Here is a 24,568-nt window from a genome sequence, read left to right as displayed (position 1 = left end):
ATGGCGGATCTCTGGGCTCCGTCTCTCCAGGAGACGTGCACAGGAGAAATCCTTCCTCAGCGATGGATGGCGGGTGAGAGACTCGCTCTCGATGCGCGCGCGCCTATATCGCGCGCTTTTCTGTGTGGCCACTCGAAATAAAGGGCGAGTGTTGCCCTATGGGACTATGGGAAGACCGTCGCGTTACATAAGTATTTTAAATTAATAAAAAAACACAATGAACAGAAAAAACATCTGAATATTGATTTCAAATTTGGTGCAGCCATACTAGATTTCGATTTAAAGTTCTTAAGTTGAAAACTTAGGAATCGAATGGTCTTAATTTAGACCGTTGATGGGTTTTGTATGTGAGTAGTCAAAGCACTTTAATTGTTTTTTTGTTCCAAATTTCATTCCGCCGAGTGACGCCGGGCATCGCCGGCAGTATTATATACATAATATAAAATTAGGGAATATAGAATCTGAAGCGTGTGGTTCCAAGATCGCGTCGAAGTTTACAACAATCACTACGTAGAACGTTCAAAGCCATTTAACATCGGCAAACTTGGCGATCTTCGGAACAGATTACTTTACTGCGGAGCAATAATCGAAATTTCGACTTTCGACTCCTCTCAGATCCAGAACTAATATTTTGGTGTAGTCTCGGGGAATATCTCGGAATTGTTTCAACTTTGAGGAATTAATCGAAGGGCCGTGACGTTGGTTAGTTTGCCATATAATTTGGCAGATAGAGAAAGATGCTCGTTCTATGGTGGGTACTCTCGAGCTGGTACTCTTTGGGAAAGGGCAAACGTTTTACGATAACGAATGAATTATTTTCACAATGAGAAGTTCCGGTCCTATCCCGAAATTGTTCTGCTATGTTATATGTATGTATGTATGTATGATAATATGTGACTATAATAATAATGATGGTACAATATTGGGGATTCGATGTGGAATTGGGTCCTTTGTTACGAAGGCTATTTTGGATTGAATGAATTCATTTTTATATAATAATGAATTATATGTAGGCCATTACTGAATATCATGATTGTAAAGCTTTAAATCATAATTGTATAGGTTATATTATATTAACTTATATCAATGGAAATTTTTATATACATACATACATAAGTAAAACATCTATAATATTTTCAAATTAGTTTTATATATAATACTTCGATATATGTATGTAAAAAACAATGTTGGATGTATAAAAGTCTTCAGTTGGATAGTTTGTAAACTCGATTTAAATATTATATTTTAACTTGAAATGTATTTTAATTTTTATTCATAATTTCAAAATAATGTTCGAGGTAAGCTCGGCAATATTTTTGGTATTTGATTTTGATTTTTAAATTATTTTTATTATTACTAAATTATGTTCACAATACATATTATATCTATTTTAATAGCTATTGATCTACTGATCATTTTCTATTTTACAATTTTAATTTAATTTTGTTAGTAATTATAGTATTATATTATTCTAATGTTAATTTAGTACGGTATAATAGGAAAAAGAGCATATAATACATATAATACATAATATTAATTAAAGACTCTTTATAGTCAATTGTATACAATAGGTATAAATTTAATGCATTTAATGCAATTATACACATAAAAGCTTAAATCAAACAGCTTTTTGCTTTTGAAATAATCAGAAAATATAAAATATTTTAATAAATATTTATTAGTTTATCAAACTAATAAATATTTATTAGTTTGATATAATAATTTGACTATTTTAAGACAACAGTAAAATAATGCACGGACACAATTCATATTAGAATTTGGATTTTGGAAAGATTAAAACTTAACCTAACCCAGGAATCCTCAAAAAGTGGATAAAACTTCAACTTAACCCAACCCACTTTCGACTCTTCAAAAAATAATAATGATAAGCTTAACGACCCTTGACTTGATTCATCCCAATTTAATTTCGTTTTTTTCACAAAAATTAAATAAATAAAAATTATTATCACATAACTGTTTGAACATTATGTAAGACATGAAGAGAATTTTTTTTCTAAATCTTACATACAATAATTTTTATTTTGATTTTTAAACGCCTTTTACTGTTCATGAATACAATATATACAATACTTCTAAGGCATTTTCTAATAGCTATTAATCCAGATATTGTTATTTATTTGACAATATCTTTTTATCTTAGTATTATATAAATTTTATGGTAGTATTCGATAATTGCATAAGTTCATACCCGACGTTTATATCTAGCATTAACTGAAAACGGGTATGAACTTATTCTTATATCTAAATTGAATATTCGTGACTATAGTTGACTATCTAAAGCAAATGATGATTGAGAAATCTGTGTTTAGACATTATTTTATTTTTATAGTACATAGATATATACCAGGAAGGCCCAACAGGTAAACCCAATGCGCTTTCATAGACAATTATGTAATTACAAACATTGCAGCATTTTTTATTACATAAATCGCTGTATTTGGAGAGACTAAAAATCATGAAATTGACAATCAATTAATCCATAGAGACATCTATGGATTGTACAATACTTGTACATATTTTTTTACATATTGTACATAAATCATATTCAGATATTTGTGACATACATACCAGGTAGAATGCCAATTTGATGGAGGAACCGTTTCAACAATGAAATCAGATAAATTGACAAACTCTGATAGGAAACGATCGACTTGGAGTCACAAATATCTAAGTCTGACCAGCAGCATTAAAGATTAGCATGGGATCAAACCCGGTAACCTAAAACATAAACGCAACCACCGAACCATACTGCTGGCTTATATGTTTATAATCTAAAATTATTATAGACAAATTTATATAATCTAAAAATTACATTTTACATGCTCCTTTTAAAATCAAGTATTTCGCAAATGGAATAAGTACCTACTTTTCCTATTGATTCAACGACAACACAATGTCTCGATTAAAAGATATAGAAAAGCTTTACTTTCATATAAACTGATAACAATAATAGACAGACTTCAAATCCATACTTTAATCTATTTATTGTACATATGAAAGAAAATTTAGTCACAATACAAGCCGATATCAATAGAAAATACAAAAAAAAAGTAAAACTCACCATTGTATAATATAAAGGTATTTCGAAATATTTCGACTAGGTGGGAGGAGGGGGGGGGGGTAAATGGTCAATAGGCAAATTGGCCATTGTTGCCTATTGGAACCGTAATCAAATTATAGTTTAAACCCCATTTTGCGTGCCCGGCTTCATTTGCATATTTATATGTCACAAATCTATTTGACAATTAAGTCGAAAGCTCGAATTCCCATTCTGTCGGATTCTGCTATTCAACGAATTACTCAAAAAACCTCTAACTTAACGTTTATGTATATTTAAAGAACTTTATTTTCATACCTGAACACTTACATTAAATACTATGAATGAAAAAAAACACTCAATTTATTATATCTGATCGAGTATGTGCATGTATTAGTGGTTAGCATATTAAGCTTTCAAGCAGTGTGGTCACGGGTTTGATTGCTACTGAAGACTGCTGGTCAGGCCATGGTTTGTGACTCCAGGTCGTTCATTTCCAATCAAAGTTTGCTAATTTTTCTGATATTCATTGATATGATTCCTGCAACATTGCCATCTCCTTTCCTATCTCTCTTGCAAATCCCAAGTTAATCAGCAAGAATTGTAAATAGGTTTTTGAGCTCTTTTTCCTATTATGCTGTACATTAACATTAGAATAATATAATACTATGATTGCTAACCAAATTTAATTAAATTGTAAAATAGAAAATGATCAGTATATCAGTAGCTATTAAAATAGATATAAGATGTATTGTGAACATAATTTCGTAATAATAAAAAGCATTTAAAAATCGAAGTTAATCAGCGTATTGAGATTTGCCAGTTTGTATAAAAAAGCTGCAGGAATTTCTCTATAGATGTGTCTGTCGATGATGTTGGTATACGTTTGTATTGTATAAATGCCTGCAATGCTATTTTGCAATGTTTCACCATAGATTTCGTATATAATGTGAAAATATATGTGGGATTGGTATGACTGAGAATATTTTAAGTTGGTAGGACTGTGGCTGTCATTCGGGCACTCCGGCAATGGCCGAGCCCGAAGTGAGACATTAAACGAGTTGGTAAAGACTTTGACTTTAAATATCCTCCCGCACACATTCCTGGATCCCATATACACCAGCAGTCACATAAAACGGAACGCTTGTGAATTTTGTGACATACGTGTTTGTTCTAATCATCACTTCGTTATTTTTAACTTTATCTTAGTTATTTCTTTTGCATATTGGTAAAAAAAACGTGATTCTTTTAAACTATGTACAAAATACAATCTTGTATATATGCAAAATAAAACAGACTTAAGTACAAAAAACCCGTAATATACCTGCTAAGGGTACGCCTTTGTTCATTGTGCGTCAAATGCTTTCAAACATTGAAAAGATCATGCTCAGCTGAGATATTTTGCTGTATGATTGTTCTAAGAGTAATTAGGGGTTTAGTAGTTTTTATTTTATAAAATTGATGGATTTGATATTTAATTTTTAATTTTTAAATTAACAACCCTCGTATGCTCGTTAATTCTCGAAGTGGTTCAAAATTACATTACAAATTTAGATCCAAAAACTGACATCTAGTGAAACTAATACTAAGCCCACTTTAAAGGTCAAGGAATTCGACCCTCAAAGCCCTCAACATGAGGCCACCCCCCCCCCCCCTAATGAATACAACCCTTTTGTCGGAGAATATAACGGTTGTTCATGAATATCGCACAAGAACAACCGCACATCACTGCTCTAATGAAAAAACCAAACTGTACATAACCAAGTACAAAATAAACAACAAAGCATGAACACATAAAGCGCACATGCGTTAGGTATTGATACCTGAAATGTGCCGTGCAATGCACGAATAAAGAATTGCAGACGAACGGTTTGAATAGAAAAACAATTTATTTTAACATTCGGTACAACAGTTGATTACGGACTAACTTAAATTCTAACAATATTGAGTTTATATACTCTTTAGCAAACAATGAATGTGTTGAAGACACGTGTTGTACAATCATGGTTAGTCAGTGCATGGGTGTGGTGGATATAGTAGTGTTATTCATAATCAATGTGTGTCAGTAATCAATAATCAGTAATTCATACGTGTGTCATTAATCATTGGTGCATTTAAGTGTGTCTTATCTCTACTGATTAGTCGTTTGTTCTTGATATTAATCATTTATTTATTTATTTATTTATTTATTTTAAACAGACCATTGTGGCATAACAGGAATTCCTAAAGCGCCACAATGGTCAAAAAATATAACACAAAAAAGAAAAAAAACAAAATAACAATTAAACATAAACATAAATACATCCATACATACATACAAAATAGCATTTAATAATAACAGATAAAGTAAAAATATCAAATAAAATATAGCATAAGGAATGCCTTGCACCTACAGCCAGTTTCAATAAATATGTAAGAAACAACTACAAATACAAAACATCCCTGTAAGGCCCAAATGGAAGAGAGTTAATCAAAATTTCACTCATAAATCACAATCAATCATGAAAACAATGATGAGCGCAGACTACCAGATAAATGGGTTAGAGTAATTTCCGACAATTTACGCTCACTAAGGTGGAAAATATCACATTCAGTCTCGGCAGCAACGATTTCATTAAGAAGTCGGATAGCTCTTGGAATAGGAGCCATTCGAAAAAGGACTGTGCGGGCAGGAGGTACAGCCAGCAAATGATGATGTCTACCACGCACATAGTGATTAGGGACATAAAGCCCCAACTGCTCCAGCAACAACGGGCATGACGTATTACCACGTAAGAGCAGGAGAACGAAACGAATTAATGAGAAGTTTCTCCGAAGTTCAAGGGAATTATACCCAAGCATGCCCAAAAGGAAAGGAGTGGAGTAGAGATATGGGTAATACCCATATTCTTTCCTATATAGGAAACGAAGAAATGCTTTTTGCACTTTCTCAATCATCAGAGAGTAATTTGCTTCATGCGGATTCCACACAATCGCATTATACTCTAGCTTACTTCTCACAAGCGAATTGAAAAGCAAGCGAGAAGACAAAGGATTGGAGAATAATCTTGCATATCTCAAAACAAATCCAAGTCGACGAAAGGAAACGTCAGCGACTTTTTTGATATGGTTGTGAAAGGTGAGCTGAGGATCAAAAGTGATACCCAAATCGACAATAGATTCCACACGCTTCAACAAGACGGATCTAATGGAATATCCGTGACAATAGAGTGAATGTGCACGTCCATAGCTCATAATTGCACATTTGTTTAAATTAAGTTCAAGGCCTAAACTAGAACTGAACTCCAAGACAGCGTTAATATCAGCTTGAAGGAGAGAGGCTTGCCTCTCATCCTTGACAGCAAAAAATAATTTAACGTCGTCAGCAAGCAAGAGACATGATGCATTACATAAAACTCTAGGGAGGTTATTAATAAGAATTGTAAATAGTAATGGGCCTAAAGTGGACCCCTGAGTAACACCAGATCGAGTAAAAAATGAAGGAGATTCATAAAGACCATATCTAACAAATTGCTTCCTATCACTAAGATAAGAAGCAAAGAGTTTAAGAAGACGCGTTGAAAAACCCACTTCAGCTAACCTGATCAAAAGAGCGTCATTATTGACTTGATCAAAGGCTTTACGAAAGTCAAAGTAGGCTACATCAACTTGCTGACCAACGTCAACTTTAGACATGATCAAATGTGTGAAGCAGGCGAGATTAGTGGTAGTGGAACGACAGGGTGTAAAACCATGTTGCTCATCACACAATAATCTTTTAAACTGCGCAAGAATCAAACGGTGAAGGATGATGTCAAAAATTTTGGGAATAGCCGAGATAATAGCAATAGGTCTATAATTTTCAACCTCATTTTTAGAGCCACTCTTATGAATAGGAATGACTCTAGATAATTTCCATTTTTCAGGATAATTACCAGAAGCAAGAATAAGGTTAAAAATAAACTGAAGAGGCTCTAAAAGCGAATTACAGCATACCTTTAATACGTCAGGGGGCACACCGTCAGGCCTAACAGACCCCTTCAGCTTCATAATAGCCATCCTAACATCTCCCAGCGATACCCGCGGAATGTCTATACCGACACCCTCAGTACCAATTTGTGAAGCCAAACTAGCATTAAGGGATGGTTTTCTCTGGTCAAAGACAGAGCTAAAAAATGAAGCAAAAGCATTGGCGATCTCAGGACCGTCAAAACTTTTATTACCAAATGAGAATGAATGCTCAAGACCATGTGAAATATGCTTACTCTTAATAAATCTGAAAAATTGGTTAGGATTAACCGCAATAGCACTCTCCATCTCATTAAGATAGACAGTATATCGCTCACTCACACCACGTTTCACGATCTTCCTAAGAGTCCGGAATTTCTCATAGTCACAAAATGATTGGCTACGTTTCCATCTTCTATGAGACAACCATTTTGCACGAACATCAGCTATAAGTTTGCACCCAAACCACGGCGGAAATACCCGCCGATGTTGTTCCGAATTAGGATAACTGATGAACCGAGGAACATGACTGTCAAAAATATTATAAAGTGTATAATACAAATATTCAACAGCATCACCAGTATTCATGAGGTACATTTGGCGCCAGTCAATTGAACGAACCTCATTATAAACCAATTCAGAATCAACACGAGCAAAATTCCATCGCAGTGAGGAAACCCCAACCGATGAACAAGCTGAAGCAGCTCTCACAGAAGAAATAAACAAAAGCTCAATATGTAATGCATCATGATATAGGTCCTCAGGGATGATCGCAGTTCCTTTTGGGCATTGGATCATCGTTGCTGACACATTACATTCATTCACTAACATAATATCAAGCATACTTGGATTAATGGGTGAACCAATCTGTATTATGTCGCAATAGGAAATCACAAAATTAAATTTATTGCGGACATGAATATTAGCACTAGGTAGATTAAAATCACCCATTATTAACAATATATCACGTTCATTCATAAAATCACGCACATTCATCATATTCACAAACAATAACTCGTATACGTCCTCTTTCGCAGCAGGCGGAATGTAAACCACACATATAAACATTCTCAAAAATATAAAATCAACTATCACCCATAAGTCCTCACCAGATAGAGTTTCAAAATTTGTCATCCGGACTGACCGAAACCAATCACGACAAGCAAATAATACACCACCACCACGTCGATCAACTCTATCGCGACGATGCACCCTCCAGGAAGAATCAAAAAGTTCAGGATCAAAAAATGATGAAGTCAACCATGTTTCCGTTAGTGCTACCATATCATCACAAATAGTAGAAACGGCTGAATTAAACGCAGCCAGCTTTGTCCTGAGACCTCGTACATTTTGGTAATAAATTACCAATTTTCGGTTTCCCAGTTTGGCGCGTGACTTTCTTTGAGACAAGAAATGGCAGTTTTGATTGAGCCAACGGAGACGAAACGGAAGAGGAAGCAGAAGAAGAAGCCAACACAGTCACAACAGCATCACGACTATCAGGACCATTTGAGCAGGCAGATGTAGGAGAAGAGGCAAATGTAGGAGAAGAGGCATACATAGACGTCACTGCGACCGTTTCCATAGAAGATTCACCAATACTTGCAGACGTAGTTTTAATATCAGGCTTCAAACATTTAGCAGCTCCCGAACAAACATCAGCAAATGAAACACTTGGGCGCAGCTCTAATGATGAAACAACGTCAGTGGCAGACATAGAAGTAGTATTAGTATTCGATTTTATATTCTTAATGCTCATTCCCCAATCTTTAAATCTACCAAAATGAACACCAGCAGGCCAAGAACCAGCAGAAAATAACAGGCCAGCGACAGAAGCAGGAACAGATACCTTAAAGGATGTATAAGATCCTCGTGCATTAAGAGGGGAAACCACAATGCCATCCTATAATCCACAGATGGCACTAACGTGAGTCAAAACCTCGTCACATGAAGTGTCCAACGAAGTGTCCAATAATCATGTGACAATGAAGGAGTCATATGATGGCGTCGTAGAAATGACGAATTTGCGAGTACATGAGTACAATGGTAGAGAGGTACAATGATGAGTACAATGGTAGAGGGTTGTCTTCAGCCCTTAACTCACACACACCTCATGTAAACATACACGTATGTATATGCGTACATAAGCACACACATACACACACAAACCAAAAATACATACACACACCTAAACAGCAAACACACATTCACAGATCATAAAATATATATATATATATATATATATATATATATATATATATATATATATATATATATATATATATATATATATATATATATATATATATATAAAAATAAACTCATTAATGCTTTTGCAATTAAGTGGAGTAGTAGTATGCAGGGGAACACAGCTTCCCAAAGCATTCCGCGAACTTTTCAAAAACTCTAAACGATGCTTTATTCATTATAAGATCCCCATGATGCAGGAGGCCAATGAGAGAACCCCCGACGCTGTCCAGCAGAACCCTTCTCTCAGCCACCATCCCAGGACAGGACCACAAAATATGATCTGCGTCCTGCTCCGGAAAAGAGCACGGACAAAAGGATTCAGATACTTACCCCATAGATTAAATCCGTTAAAATGGCCATGAACAGTCAAAAATTGACTGGTCCAAAAACTGGGTGACAGCTAATCACTCTTAATGCGCGAAGTGACCTTCGGAAAAAAACAAATAAGTGTGTCTACCTTTGGAGGAACAATCCCATCTAAGTTGCCAAGCCGAAATAGCACAATTTAAAATAACGGACTTCAAACCTCATCATCGCACTGTGACTGATTTGGAGCACGGAAAAGAACGCCCGAGACGGAAGCATCTATCCCACCACGAAGCTTTTCCCGAGCAGCTCTAATTTGGACGATCAAGTCAAGTGGCAATGTACCCGCGAGAATCTGTAGTGAGTCTGTAGACGCAGTGCGATAGGCATGTGTAAGGGCAATAAAAAAAAAACGCTGATCACTATTTAATGTAAACCAATAAAAATATGTGAGTAGTTTTTGTATGACAAATTTCCAATATGTGTCATTTTCAGGAGACCATTTTTTGGGTGATAGATTTTCGTGGCCAGGTGATCATCCAATAAATACAGGAACAACACCAAGTACGGGTGAGGATATACGACAGGGGTAATTATTCAATCAAAATTAAATATAGAATATTATTCAATGAGTCTCTTATTACACGTATACATAACTATGTATGTACGTGCGTCATAGTAAACGGTAGTTCTAATTAAAAGTCAATGAGATCGGAGACCTTATTGTTTGGGGAATAGAACCTTCGGCGAAGGGATGTTCCACCAGTAAAGCCTTTGTAATGACGGAGCTTTCTTGTAAAGCTTCCGCCACTAAAGCAGGCCTGGAGCTTTTCACGGTACATCTACCGTGTGCCAATAATATCTATTGAGGAATTTAAAATGACCCAAGGAGACGACAACGAAGTATCGTATCGGCTATAAAGGAAAATTTTCCCCCATTTGAAAATTGAATTTTTTACCCGGTGTTTGTTATGTCCTTTGCCCGTTAAGTGAAATGCCTGAACGATCGGCGTAATCGTAGAAATTTTTAATTTTAATATTATTCTATGTAATATTATGTAGTATCAGTGATAAGCGTGAAGAAACATCACCGGGTACATTATTTGAATAAAATTGAAAATTTATATTCATATGAACAAATGACTCCTTAAAACTTAGATGGATTTTTCCTTTATATGTTTTTTTACTAATAACATAAATTACATATATACATACAAGTACAAACGGTGGCGGACTGGCCATTCAAGCGAACATGCCCGATGGCATGTGGGCCCCACTATATGTAAGAAAATATGGGCCCTCAGTAAAATTAAATTAAAATTAAGTAAAATTAAACTTTTTAACTATTTCACGTGAGTAAAAATTTATAGGATATTGCACTTTGGGACCTAAAGTTTGGGTATTTCAACAAAACAAATTTCTTACGATATACACAAACAACTAATACCTGCTTTAACAGCCCAAGGATCGGTTAACTTAGGCTCGAAATGTAAGTTTCAACATTTGCGTGGGCCCTTTTGCTGGGCCCATTTCTAACCTCAATATTATGTATATACCAATACCTATGTAACAACTACCTACTGAAATAAAAAATTAGAATAAACAAATTTCCGTGAATAATATAAACTGAATTGCTTAAAACAATTTTGATAGGACAATTCATCATCAACCAGCGATTTAAATTTATTTCATACTTTCAAAATAACATTTGATTATACTTCGACGATATAGTAAGATTTAAATACACAATTTTAAACAGTTTCCGAATATAAAATCTATTCGTAATTTAGACACATCCATGTATGTATATAGAAATATAAGATAGGGGCCCCCTCCCCAAAATCCCGATTTTCGCATGGTCACAAAACTTTATCTATTGTTATTACGTACATATGTATGTATGTATGTACATAAATAAAGTGAAAAGACAGTGGGTAGAAATTAAGTTAATTGATAGCTTTTATTGACTCAGTTTGATGGTCGATTTTTGCTGACCATGTAAAAATTTTTGGAAAAAAATTTTCGTCTGCGGCGCTTTTTTCACTTTTAACGCAATATTTTTTTATAACTAGTTTATCAAAAATAAGCTTACTTTTTTTCATATTTTATAACTCAATAAGGTGTATGCAAAGAATATTTTCCATTTTTATTCCGATATAGAAAAGATTTTTTGAAAAAAAATTCAATTTGATCAATCTTTGCCTGCCCCCCTAAGAAAAAGCTGAAATGACGTCCCTGATTGTTTTCTACCGAAAGTAAAAGCCGCTTTTATGCCGCATTCTTCTATGATGCATTCTATTTACCTAGGGCAATGGTTAAAAAGAAATATACAATGTAATTTATGGATCTATTTTGCTTTTGCCATTTTTCTTGTACTTAAATTTGTTTATTCCCATTTTTGAAAATTTTTTTTTGTACCCTTGATTTTTAGCGTGATGGAAAGAAGAAAATTTTGTTATATGGGGGGGGGGGACAAATTTTTTTAACCCTGGGTGGGGCCCCCTTTGACTCCTGGCATGCACTAATTTCAGTCCCAGTCCGCCACTGAGTACAAATGTACACAAAAGAACTTTCAAACTCGTAATTAGCCCTATGTTCAAGTTGTCAGTAAAAGGTTCGTTCAAGTTGTCAGTATAAGACTCACGGGATCGAGACCCACACAGAGTGAAAATATTTTTCTCTGGTTTTAATATCGTATGCCATTAATTGTATATCAAATAGTATTTGTGGAAATCGAACCACTCCGTTCGAAGAGATAATATGCTAGCCCCTAGTCCACGCTGCTGGTTGTATACATACATACATATATACATATATTAATATCTCTGATAGAAAACTATGGTCACAAATGACCAAATCTGACGAGCAGCACTACAGAAATACTATATAATATATTTTTTTTTCAATCAAGGTCAGCCCACGGGATCAAACTCAGTAACATTTTGGTTTTTTAGCATTAACGCAACCACCGAGATTTGCTGCTGGCTTAAATCTTGAAATTAAATTTAAGAAATTAAGCTAAATCTATATACATATGTACCTACATATATATAAAATTGAATGTCGGTCTTGTGTAGTCTCCTAAACCAATAAACCAATTACGATGGAACTTTCAGAATTTGTTGTCCATGTCCGGGAAGATTACTGTGAAAAAAAATTGCCCAAAAACGGGAACGGAAACGGGAAAAACGGGAATTAGTGTCATTGCAACGCATTGTTGCGTTGTTAGGGTAAACATTGCAATACCTGCGTTGTTAGGGTAAAACAAACAAACAATTGAATTATTTTAAATGTTTTCGCTGCCTACGTTTTTCCGACAAATCGGAACGGGAACGATAACGGAACGGGAACGGGAACGGGAACGGGAACGGGAACGGGAACGGGAACGGGAACGGGAACGGGAACGGGAACGGGAACGGGAACGGGAACGGGAACGGGAACGGGAACGGGAACGGGAACGGGAACGGGAACGGGAACGGGAACGGGAACGGGAACGGGAACGGGAACGGGAACGGGAACGGGAACGGGAACGGGAACGGGAACGGGAACGGGAACGGGAACGGGAACGGGAACGGGAACGGGAACGGGAACGGGAACGGGAACGGGAACGGGAACGGGAACGGGAACGGGAACGGGAACGGGAACGGGAACGGGAACGGGAACGGGAACGGGAACGGGAACGGGAACGGGAACGGGAACGGGATAGGGAACGGGAACGGGAACGGGAACGGGAACGGGAACGGGAATTGCATGCGTTATTTAGCTAGTTATCTATTTAATAACGCATTAGTTAGCCAGTTTCTAGCTTAATAAATACTAATAATTTTTAATAAATACGCTTTTATATCATAAAATTTTATAAAATATGTATATATCATTCAAATGTATGCCATAATTAACATGTTCAAAGAAAACAGATAATGACATACAATTAATTTGAATATTATCCTTTACAAAAAAAAAAAAAATTCGTTATATACGACTCATTCATATGAAAATTATGGTTTCTTTAAATACCTCAAACATTTAAATACATACATATGTAAAACACTACCCATATCACGGACATGCTTGAATTTTTTTCTATACGCTCTTTTCACACATTGTAATTTTCCTCTATGGAAAAATCACATGATGAAAACTCGCTCAACTAAATTTTTAACGAACACAACAATTTCATACCACGCTCTGACCAACTTTTTCCACATTGAAAACTTCCACTGCATCGCATCGTGTAAATCAACATTACAAAAAAAAAGCAATAATCCATTAGGAAATCATAGAGACTCCACATACATATGTACATACATACATACAGGTACATATATACCGGCCATTATTGTCGAGAAGACAAGTATGTATGTAGTGTCCGTGATTCATAGGTTAATTAGAGTGGCGTGTTTAGGGTCGTACGGGGCAAGAAGGGAATGGGGATGGGGGTGGTCTTTGCAATGTATGACTGTGTGACCAACTCGCTAACAACGTTTGCTCAAGTCCTTCTTTATGTCCTTCTTTACAGGTACAGGATCAAAGGACTTCGAAAGTTTGCCGAGCGAAATGCCTACATCATATTAGCCATAAGTGCGCTTAAGAGCGACTTAAGTAGTGTGCGGTTAGTAAAGGTGTGTTCACATCGGGCTATTGTGGTTTTTAAAATTTCATATTCATAAATCTTTATTTTATTTATACAAACATATTATTTTTACTATTTTTTACATAGATATATACCGGGAAGGCTTGACAGGAAGTCCCCAATGCGCCTTCCTGGACAATTAATTACAAACAATGCAGCAATTTTATTACAAAAATTACTGTTTAGAAGAACACGAAATTAACAATTAATCAATTAATTAAGGAATTGATCCATTGATACATCTATGAATTTTTACACTTGTACATACATTTTTACAGATTGTACATACATTAATACAGAATATTCGTGACATCGGGTGGGATAATTTTTTTGCCAATTTTAAGGAACCATTTCAACAATGATGAGATAAAATTGGCAAACTCTGATAAGAAAAGATCGACTTGGACTCACCAACATCCAGCAGTATATTAAAGATTAGCCTGGGATCGAACCCAATAATCTCTTGATGATAAACATAAACGCAACCACTGAGCTATACTGCTGGCTATGTATACATATGTATGTATATGTATATATATATATATATATATATATATATATATATATATATATATATATATATGTATATGTATACATATGTGTGTATATGCCAGAGCGTAATTGGATTATTAGTCACATTGCGATCGTCCAAAAGACAATTTTTGCCATGAAAATCACGAATAAGGGATTTTAGTGACTTTTGGACGAGCGCTTTGTGACCAATAATCACCGAACCTGTAGGTTTACATTTAATAATTACAAACCGCAAGTATATGTATTGCTTGCAACAATCAACAAATTCAGACTGGCTGGATTTGTAAATGGAATGCTGATTTTATTATACCTGTAACAATGATTATATTAGATAAATTGGAAAACTCTAACTGCAGACGGTCGATCTGGATTTAATAACCCAAGCCAAATATTTGTAAATATTGCGCGTTTTTGTTTTTTTTTTTATTATTTTTATTTTTTAGTTTCACTTTGCACTTTGTTTTGGAAAAACTTCCTACAATTCTTCCAATTGCTTGGAAACTTTGCCATTTTGCGAGGTTTGGCGCCCGATAGAAATTTTTATTGTTTCCCCTAAGTCGATAGTCAATATTATAATCTTCATAGATATGTTTAAAAATTCTAAAATTTTGGAGATGGTGACAGCTAAATCTTGGCCAAAGGCCAGTGGCCTTGTTTATTTGACTTTCTGCCCCCCACTCGTTTTGTCAGATTTTAATTGTTTAAACGACTATAACTTTATATTTTTCACACTTAATCTTATAAAATTTGGATTATAGGCTCTCATAACCTCTCATATCTATTTTTATTTCCTTTTGACATTGATATTTTGGATGTTGTGGTGGAAAAAACCATCATCAGCGAATACTTCAAATTTATAAATCGGTCTGTTTCTACAATTCGGATTGCTTTAATGAGCTTTAATTTTCTCCAGCATATTAACATGCTGCGTTGGTGCAGAAATTAGTTTTAGCTTTAAAGTATTTTTGGTACTATGTAAGTTCATTTAAACGCTCATATCGCATTAATGAGAAAACACCAACAAAAACCATTGACATATTCGAATTTAGTTTATAAACATTGATAAGTCTCCGTATAATCGATACTAGATGGGGTTTGAACCCAAAACCTCTCAGAACTGGTAAACAATCGCTTAAACAGTGAGCTAAATTGTGGCTTTATATACATATGTACTCTTAATATACATGTAAAATAAATACTTAGTGACACGTTAAGGTAGTCTAAACAAATCAATACCAAAAAACTCATTTGGATAAATTATAAATATATTTAAATTAATAAATGTGATTTATTTATTAACTAAATTCGAACTTTGTCTCGATACTAGCTTATAGATAAAAAGAAATCAAAAAATTTAACTACAAATAAGACTTTAATGCAAATTCTCTCGAGACCGGCAACAAGCGACCGATTTCCTTTCATCGCATGAATAAAAGACACGGGATGATGATACCGTATCCAAAAAATTTGCATATAGAACAGAATAGGTAGATGACAAAAAAGGTGTACAAACACAAACCAAAAAAATATACATACATATATACATATCGGAGAGATGGGAGGACCTACGTACATACCTTTCTTCTCTGAAGAATATATTTCGTTTAACGCAGACTTGGCAATAAATTCAATTTAACCTAGACAGGTGTGGGAAGAGAGGGGGTAGAGGGTGTTCTGGGAAGAAGTTTACATAAAAAGCTGTAAGCCAGATCCTGGATCTTGGGAAGCGGACAAGAACTGCAGCTAGTGCCTGGGTAATGGATGGATAACGACGAGAGCGCAAGCAATTAATTCGCGTTAGTAGACTTAAATTTACAACCTGTGTTCGAATTATGAATTACTGAAGACTACGTGCTTGGCTAATTAGTATATTGATCCAATTTCAAATACTTTTTCCTCTTACGAGTTGTTTTGTATTGATGAGCAGTACAAAAGTGGCTAATTTTGTTCGTGTTAGCCTAAACTGAATTGATCTACGAATACGTAGTCCTTAATGAAATATTTTTTATAAATGAAATTTATATTTATTTCAATTTATCAGCTATGGTTTCAACCCACAAATTGTATATTTTTATTTAGAATATACAAACATATTGCAGTATGGAAATACATAATTACTTTGTATAAAATATTCAGGAGAAGATTATATAAAATGTTTTTTTTATTACTTATTTAACATATTCGATATCACTGAGGTCAATTAGAAAGAGAAATTTTTATAAATTAATTCTCAATTACATTTTATGTACATAGACACAGCAGACAAAGCTATCCAAAACGACATTATGCAAAATAATATGAGTGAATTATTACATACCTCCTTTACGTTTCACATGGCTTTTTATTTTATCGCTTTATGTATTGTCACGTTCCTATGAAAGATTAAATAATTTTTCTTTTTGTTAAAACTACTTGGTTAATTAACCAATAGTTATTTATTATTATTATAAAGTTACATTAATAGTTTTTGTAGAATTTAATTATGGAACGGAGAATTTAAATGAGATACGTGGAACTGTTTCACTTTAACTTCGTTTCACTATTTAACTTTGTTCTGCTGCTGATGTGTTGACTGCTACTCTCGGAGTCTCGATCGTGATGATTACCACTCTCGGAGTCTCGATGGTGATGATTACCACTCTTGGAGTCTCGATCGAAGATCCTGAATGTGAAAAAAAGCTGACAAAAATACGATCAAAATTTTGGCAGATAATATCATGTTAGCAATAACCTTCAAATTATCGATGTTCTATGTACAAAAAAAAACATTATCATACATATATTAGCAAATATATTAATATTCCAGATTCATGGCCTTGCAAAAATGACGTCTTTGAAATATGGGAATTTCTATGGGAGAAAGTTGAAAAATATATATAAAATATATAAATTTGTCTGAATTATGAAATCGATAGAATGTCTTTCTATAGTGAGGGAGATAAAAAGTATAAGGCCGAAAATTTCAATGAAACTTGCAAAAAATGGACCGATGGAGCTTTTGAATCTTGGAAAAGCAGATGTTTTGTTTTTGTTATGTCTAATTTATTTAGTTCTTATTTCTTTTCTGTTATATTTTTGACCATTGTGGCGTATTAGGAATTCCTGTAATGTTACAATGGTCCAAACTTTAAATAAAATAAAATAAATAAATAATTATTATATAAAGTGTCCCGTTAAATCTATTCCTCTAAAGGGAACAGGCATGTTGTATGCTTGGGAAACATTATTGTAAGGAATCGATGACGTCATCATTGTCTATCAGAGCTGCCCCACTACTTTTCTCGTCTTCCAAGTCGAATTGGGCAATGGTCCATCGGGGGTGCCATTAGAGTCTGGGGCCAAAGAAGGCTTTGTGCGGCACTTTCGCATAGGAGAGGGAAACGACCATTACTAGCCACGTCACCGAAAGGGTCAATTTGTCCGAAGGGCCGAAGGGAAAGGGGTGGGTGGTTCCACAATTAGCCCCCAGTCTGCCATTTGCATAAATGGCCGACGGGGGTCCAAATCCCGCGTGGCGGCCTATCATTTGTTTGGCGGCAAAGCCTCTAATCTCCCGATGGGCCACCGCACATGGTTAGTTTTATTTTTCCGGACAACGGTGACGTTGTGTGGGGATGGGGTGGTTTCAGGTTGGACCAGACCGGACGTGGTCCGAATTCCGATCGAAAAATCGGAAAAATATCGGCGAACGTGTCGTTTTATAGCGTCTCGACACTTGTTGAGCGACGCGGCTCTATGCGGCACGTGTGGGTCTCAAAAGGGAACCAAGTCCCCCATGCGGGAGATTATGAAACGTTGTCGACTTTCATGTTAATCCTATACATATATTTAGGGATTTAGAATAGCCTTTTGAGTAGTGAGTTAATTTGAACACCAGAAACGTCTCAGGAGTGAGATTTTTTTTCGGAATCAACTGACTTGAAAAATCCGAGCGAACACTCTTATTTTGTGGGAAGTTTTAAAGTTGACATATTTCGCTCGATTATATGATTGATTTATTGCCCGGCGGCGGTTTTGCCTTGCATCTCGAACCAAATTCTCTCGAAAATAAATCTATAATTTTACGCTAAATTATTTTTATGAGGGTCAAATGAAATAAATTTAGTCAGAGGTTTCAATTTTATTCGTTCGGAACATATTTTATAGTTTTTACACGTGGAAAATATTACTTTGGAAAAAAAATTGTCATCATGTTCAGTCATAAAAATTTAACTGGCTTTCACGCCTCGTTAAATTTGGTTTCTTTATTCGAATACAAAAATATATATACACAAGAGTGAAAGAGAAACCTCAGCAACACTTGAAAAAAAACGAGATGCAAATATGTCGAACAATGAGAGAGGTAGAGTATTTTGAGTGATTGAACGTGTCAAACCGTACAAGTACGGCCGTACTCTGGCGGGGCCATTTTACTTTCCACGTACCCGTACGGCCGTACTCCTCAAAGGGATAGAAACATTTAACATTGCAGAACCGTCTATGATAAAAGTTGCACTTATTACTTCATATTTTTAAGAACCATCTACATTTCACTACTGTGTATGTATTTTTTTTATTTTATTTTATTTATTGAAAAATCAACAGACAACAGGATGTAGATATGTATAAAAATTATATTTGTAAATATTCTAAATGTAGTATCTCCAAATTGATAATGTTTTGTTTAGTATCTGAAAACCGTTAATTGTAATTTTCTACTGTACAATATTTCATTATTGTATTAACCTTTCCATTGTTTTTAATATTTTACGCTTATTATCTTTATAGCGATGAAAAGACATAAAATTGTAATGGCTTATAAATCTAGTATGGTAAAATATCGCAGTATAAATATATAAAATGGAGCAAGAATGACAAAAACAGTCCCTGTTAGATACACGTTAAAAATTTGGCCGTAACACCTATATCAAAATTATACTACTATAGCTAATAGTAAAATAACACATTGAACTTCAACAACCTATAACCTCATGTGTGAGTATAGCTTCATGTGTGAGTAGTTTATGATACTTGTCTTGTAAATCAATTACACTTCTTTCTATTTTAATTTTCCAACAACTTTAAAAGTGGCGAGATATCAAACACATCTTCAGTTGTCTCAAGTTGGTGAAAGAAGGATATTCTCTTGGGTCTCGAAATTCCAACACCATGACCTGTATTCAACATATTTGCTACTTTTTGTTAACGCTTGCCGGAGGCAAGACAACAAAATTATATTAATTAAAACTTAAATATGATAAATAAGACCATCGTTGACAGTGATAAATATAAATGTATATTCCGTATGCGTATTACATATTATACGTACATATTTCTATGTATTATATGTATATTGTTATCATTTCAGTGGGATATTGTAAAAACGTCGCTGACAATGTTTCATCAGACAATAAAATCCTTGGAGGTGTACCAATCACATCATTCGAAAGACCATATCAAGTACCATTTTGTTTAATATAAAGTTTAGTCAAGCTATTTAATAATTTACTACAGAATTTGAAAATTATTTAGGTATCGCTTCAGAAAACTGAATATAATTTTTGTGGAGGCTCACTGATCAGTAAACTGCACGTTCTTACAGCTGGACACTGCACCAAAATGTTGGATTTTATATATTTTTAATATTCCAAATAACAGTGTAATACCATAAACGATTATATAAAGCATTTGAATATTTATCTTACAGGTTTTCCCCAGAAACGCCAAATATATTCCGTGTCATGGCAGGATACGAAATTCTAAATACTAATAATACACCAACTACTAGACAGTATCGTCAAGTGGAATATGCCTTTGCTCATAATGATTATACGGGAATGAATACAAATTATTCCAACGATATTGGAATTATCAAAGTGAGTCAATTATATAAATAACTAGTGTAGGGCCCGTTGATTTCAACGGGTGGTTTCGAAAAGAAATTGAAACTCGAATAAATATAAAGTTAAAGATGTGGAATCGACTGGTTTCGGAAAGACAAAGGCACAAAAAAATGAAAATTATGAAAAAAATGAAAAATATGAAAATAATGAAAAATATGAAAAAAATAATTTTTTTCGATTGTCGACGAAAGCCGAAGTCGATTGTCGATTGTCGACGAAAGCCGAAGTCGATTGTTGATTGTCGACGAAAGCCGAAGATACGCGAATGATTGGTTCCCCATACTTGTAAAGGGTAATCGAATATTATGTACGTAATTTAGAGCATTTTTTCTATCGAGACCGTAGTGTAGTGGTTAGCGTGAATGTTCTGAGCGCGGGGACCCCAGCTCGATCCCGCGATTTGGAATTAATTTTATTTTTCAAATATCGCTAAAATATAAATTAATTTCAATAATTTCAATTAAAAATATATATTTAATTGTTTTATATGAAAAGAAAAAAAAATGGTTCAAAACCTCGCTAAATGAAATTATTAAAATTACGTATTCTTATATGGCGAGAAGGAATATTTCAATTAATGTTTAAAAAAAAAAGGCGAAATCCGAGACCATTAGCTCATTAGACCCATATTCAGGCTATTTGGGGTGAACGGTTCGAGTCGCGACAAAGTCGTCTCGTCGAAAAATGAATTAATCGATTTTTATCGATTCGTTCATTATGTTCGGCGAGAGTTAGGACACACACACACCCACACACACACACACACACACACACACACACACACACACACACACACACAGATAACCGTCTTTATATATATGATATAATATGTATATTGACGTTGATTAATTTGATCTACGGTCTCGATAGAAAAAATGCTCTAAATTACGTACATAATATTCGATTACAAATACCGAGCGAAGCCGGGTAAAACCACTAGTGTACCTACATATATGCATAAACAATCTAATATATAATTTCGAAAGAGACTTTGTATGTAAATACTAGTATATATGTATGTTTATAAGAAACTTTGATTGGGATTCGTAAACAAGTCAAAATTTCTATGACGACAAGTCGTTTTTTTTGTTCAATTCAAATAAATTTAATAAAAAAACAAATGAATTGCTTGAACAAATGAAATAAATGAACTATTAGATTCACCATGAGTATGCTATTTATATTACAAATACTGAGCGAAGCCGGGTAAAGCAACTAGTTCAATATAAAATACTATAGCGGACAAGGCATAAACAGATAAATGCGTGACATTCAATCACAAACAAAAAGAAAGTTGACATCACAAAGTGTATAGTAGTACAAATTTTAATATTGTTAGAAGTAAACTAACATATTGAGCTACGGCACCTTTAGTATCCATAAATTATAAATAATATAACTTAAATAAACTACATGTGTGAGAAGTTTATTCATGTCTCGTAAATTAATTACATTTCTTTATATCTTGACTTTCTACCACCTTTAAAAGAGGTAAGGTCTCAAACACAACTTCAGTCGTTTCAAGCTAGCGAAAGAAGTGTATTCTCTTGTACATACATATATACAACACCATGAACTTTATTCAACATATTTGTTATTTTGTGCTCATGCTTGTCGGAGGTGAGTCAACAAAATTGTATTGATTAATAATTTAAAACAATAGATAACACTGTCGATGATTATACTAGAGACATTAGCCAGTTGGTTTTGAAAATTCAAAATTAGAACCTTAAGATATTACGAAGTATCTTCTTGGACCTCGGTGATATTCCTGTTCACTTTTAAGTAATAGAAACGTATTAATTTATTAATCTTCTATGTACACATATTACATGTTTATATTTTCTTTGTTTTACCTATCCATATTATATTTATTCATATGTATTTGTATATATTCTGTTCATTTTAGTGGGGTATTGCAAAAACATCGACAAAAATGTTTCATCGGCCGATAGAATTTTTGGCGGTGTACCAACTACGTCATTTGAAAGACCATACCAAGTAATATTTTTTAATAATAATAAGTTAATTAAAGCTTTTATCTTATACTAAACAATTTGATTTAATTTTAGGTGTCGATTCAGGTGAATGGAAATCATAATTGTGGAGGCTCGCTGATTAGCGAACTGCATGTTCTGACATCTGCTCACTGCATTGTTAATTAGTGCGATTTAAATTTATTTTATATTTTCCTAATAAAAGTGGAATACCATAAAAATAATTGAATTAAATATTTGAATATATTTTATAGTGATATTATGAAGTTACGAATCATGGCAGGATACGAATTGTTAAATACTACATCGAATCGTAAACAGTATCGTCAAGTGGAATCAGCGATCGCTCACAAGGAATTTACGAATGATATTAGGAACTTCTCTAACGATATTGGAATTATCAAAGTGAGTCAATTATATTGATTGCGATTTATGCATGTATATTGATCTTATTTTCATTAATATTTTTTACTCAGGTATCAGAGCCCTTTGATATCACAGATACAGTGAAGTTGGTAACATTGAGATTGAAACCATCAAAAACTGGAGAACTTTGTGTCGTTTCTGGATGGGGCAAAACTGAATATGGTTAGGCATTAAAATTATTCATATAAATTTTTCATTTCGTATTTAATTGAATAAACGGTGAACTTAGCAGTTCAAACATTCTTTCAAAATACATAAATATTCTTTTCAGGATTTATGTATCGCCAAATCTATAAAACTTTGTCAGTTGCAATTAGTAAATTGCCAGTCTTTATTGTTTATCATAATATTAATTTATTTATAAAGTTTTTTTTATTTAGTATAAGGTAATCAGAAATTACATCGGCATATTCGTTTCCCGGCATAAATATTATGCGGTCTGGAACACTACTACCGACATAAATATAAAAGTCATAGACATTGACAAATCAATTCCATGAAATCTCCTAATTATTTGCTAAAGTAGAAATTTCTTGTGAAATATAGCATTACTATGAAATAACGTGAAATTTAACATTTAAATAAAACGTATTTGCAGCAAACTCCTCGAGTAATAAACTATTAAAATTAGATGAACCAATATACGATCATCGTAAATGTAAAGATATACTTGAAAAACAATCGTCAACTTTTCTATCTGATTCGATGATTTGTGCAGGCAATTCTATAGCTGGAACAAATGCTTGTCGTGTGAGTATATTTTTTAACATGCAATTTATAATACAGAAACTAAAAAAATAATTTGTTTATGAGTTTAAAGACTTTAATTTTAAATTTTAGGGCGATTCAGGTGGACCGCTGACATGCGATAATGAATTAACTGGTATTGTTTCGTTCGGTCCGGAACTTTGTGGTATGACGACTAATCCTGATGTGTACACAGAAGTCTATCACTTCGAAAAATGGATTGAAGAGCATGCAGTATAGGATAATGAAAAAAACCTCGTAATTCTCTTTGAATTCCAGCCTGAGAGGATTTTATTACTTCAGATCGAGTTTGCAACCCGTTAAAAATATATTTATCTTCGGCCAATATAACGAAAATCGTATGAATATTAAAGCTTAACAACAAAATTATTTTACAAAAAGCTTTTTTTTACTAAACCCCAATGCGCCTTCCTGGCCAATAACAAACAATGCAGCATTTTAATTCGCTGAATCACGAGACACTGAAAAACTTGAAATTAACAAGACATCTATAAATCTTGTACATAAATTTTATCGTAGATATGTAAGTCATAATCAAATAGTGATGAGATAGTGGGTAGGAAGGTTTTTAGACAATTTTATGGCGGAGCAGTTTCAACAATGAAATCAGAAAAATTGGCAAACTGATAGGAAACGATCGACTTGGAGTCATCGTTTATCACGGAGTTGAAAGCAAAGATAGACCAGTGGGAGTAGAGATCCCAATCGAATATTCGAATATCCGAGT

The 24,568-nt window shown here is 34.0% G+C and overlaps 1 protein-coding gene across 1 annotated transcript; it reads left to right on the top strand.

Moving 5' to 3' along the window:
• Positions 1 to 24,197, top strand: LOC143915799 (trypsin-2-like). The gene is made up of 10 exons (XM_077436615.1): positions 1 to 73; positions 20,116 to 20,207; positions 20,280 to 20,368; positions 20,455 to 20,623; positions 22,560 to 22,651; positions 22,723 to 22,734; positions 22,902 to 23,052; positions 23,124 to 23,235; positions 23,672 to 23,823; positions 23,914 to 24,197. The coding sequence occupies exons 1-10, from the start codon at positions 1 to 3 to the stop codon at positions 24,058 to 24,060; spliced, it is 1,089 nt and encodes a 362-aa protein (XP_077292741.1). The 3' UTR covers positions 24,061 to 24,197.
• Positions 24,198 to 24,568: the final 371 nt, after the last annotated feature.

The sequence above is a fragment of the Arctopsyche grandis genome, chromosome 8 (assembly GCF_051622035.1).
Source record: "Arctopsyche grandis isolate Sample6627 chromosome 8, ASM5162203v2, whole genome shotgun sequence".
NCBI classification, from domain to species: domain Eukaryota; kingdom Metazoa; phylum Arthropoda; class Insecta; order Trichoptera; family Hydropsychidae; genus Arctopsyche; species Arctopsyche grandis.
The sequence above is the reverse complement of the archived record's forward strand: the minus strand, read 5'-3'. Positions and strand labels throughout refer to the sequence as shown.

What these genes read in the sequence shown, in the direction of transcription:
- LOC143915799 (XM_077436615.1), top strand. Translation starts at nt 1, where the DNA reads ATGGCGGATCTCTGGGCTCCGTCTCTCCAGGAGACGTGCACAGGAGAA. An exon ending in ACGATATTGGAATTATCAAA is followed by an intron (nt 20,624 to 22,559) that starts GTGAGTCAATTA and finishes TGTTCATTTTAG; the next exon opens with TGGGGTATTGCAAAAACATC. An exon ending in ATGGGGCAAAACTGAATATG is followed by an intron (nt 23,236 to 23,671) that starts GTTAGGCATTAA and finishes ACGTATTTGCAG; the next exon opens with CAAACTCCTCGAGTAATAAA.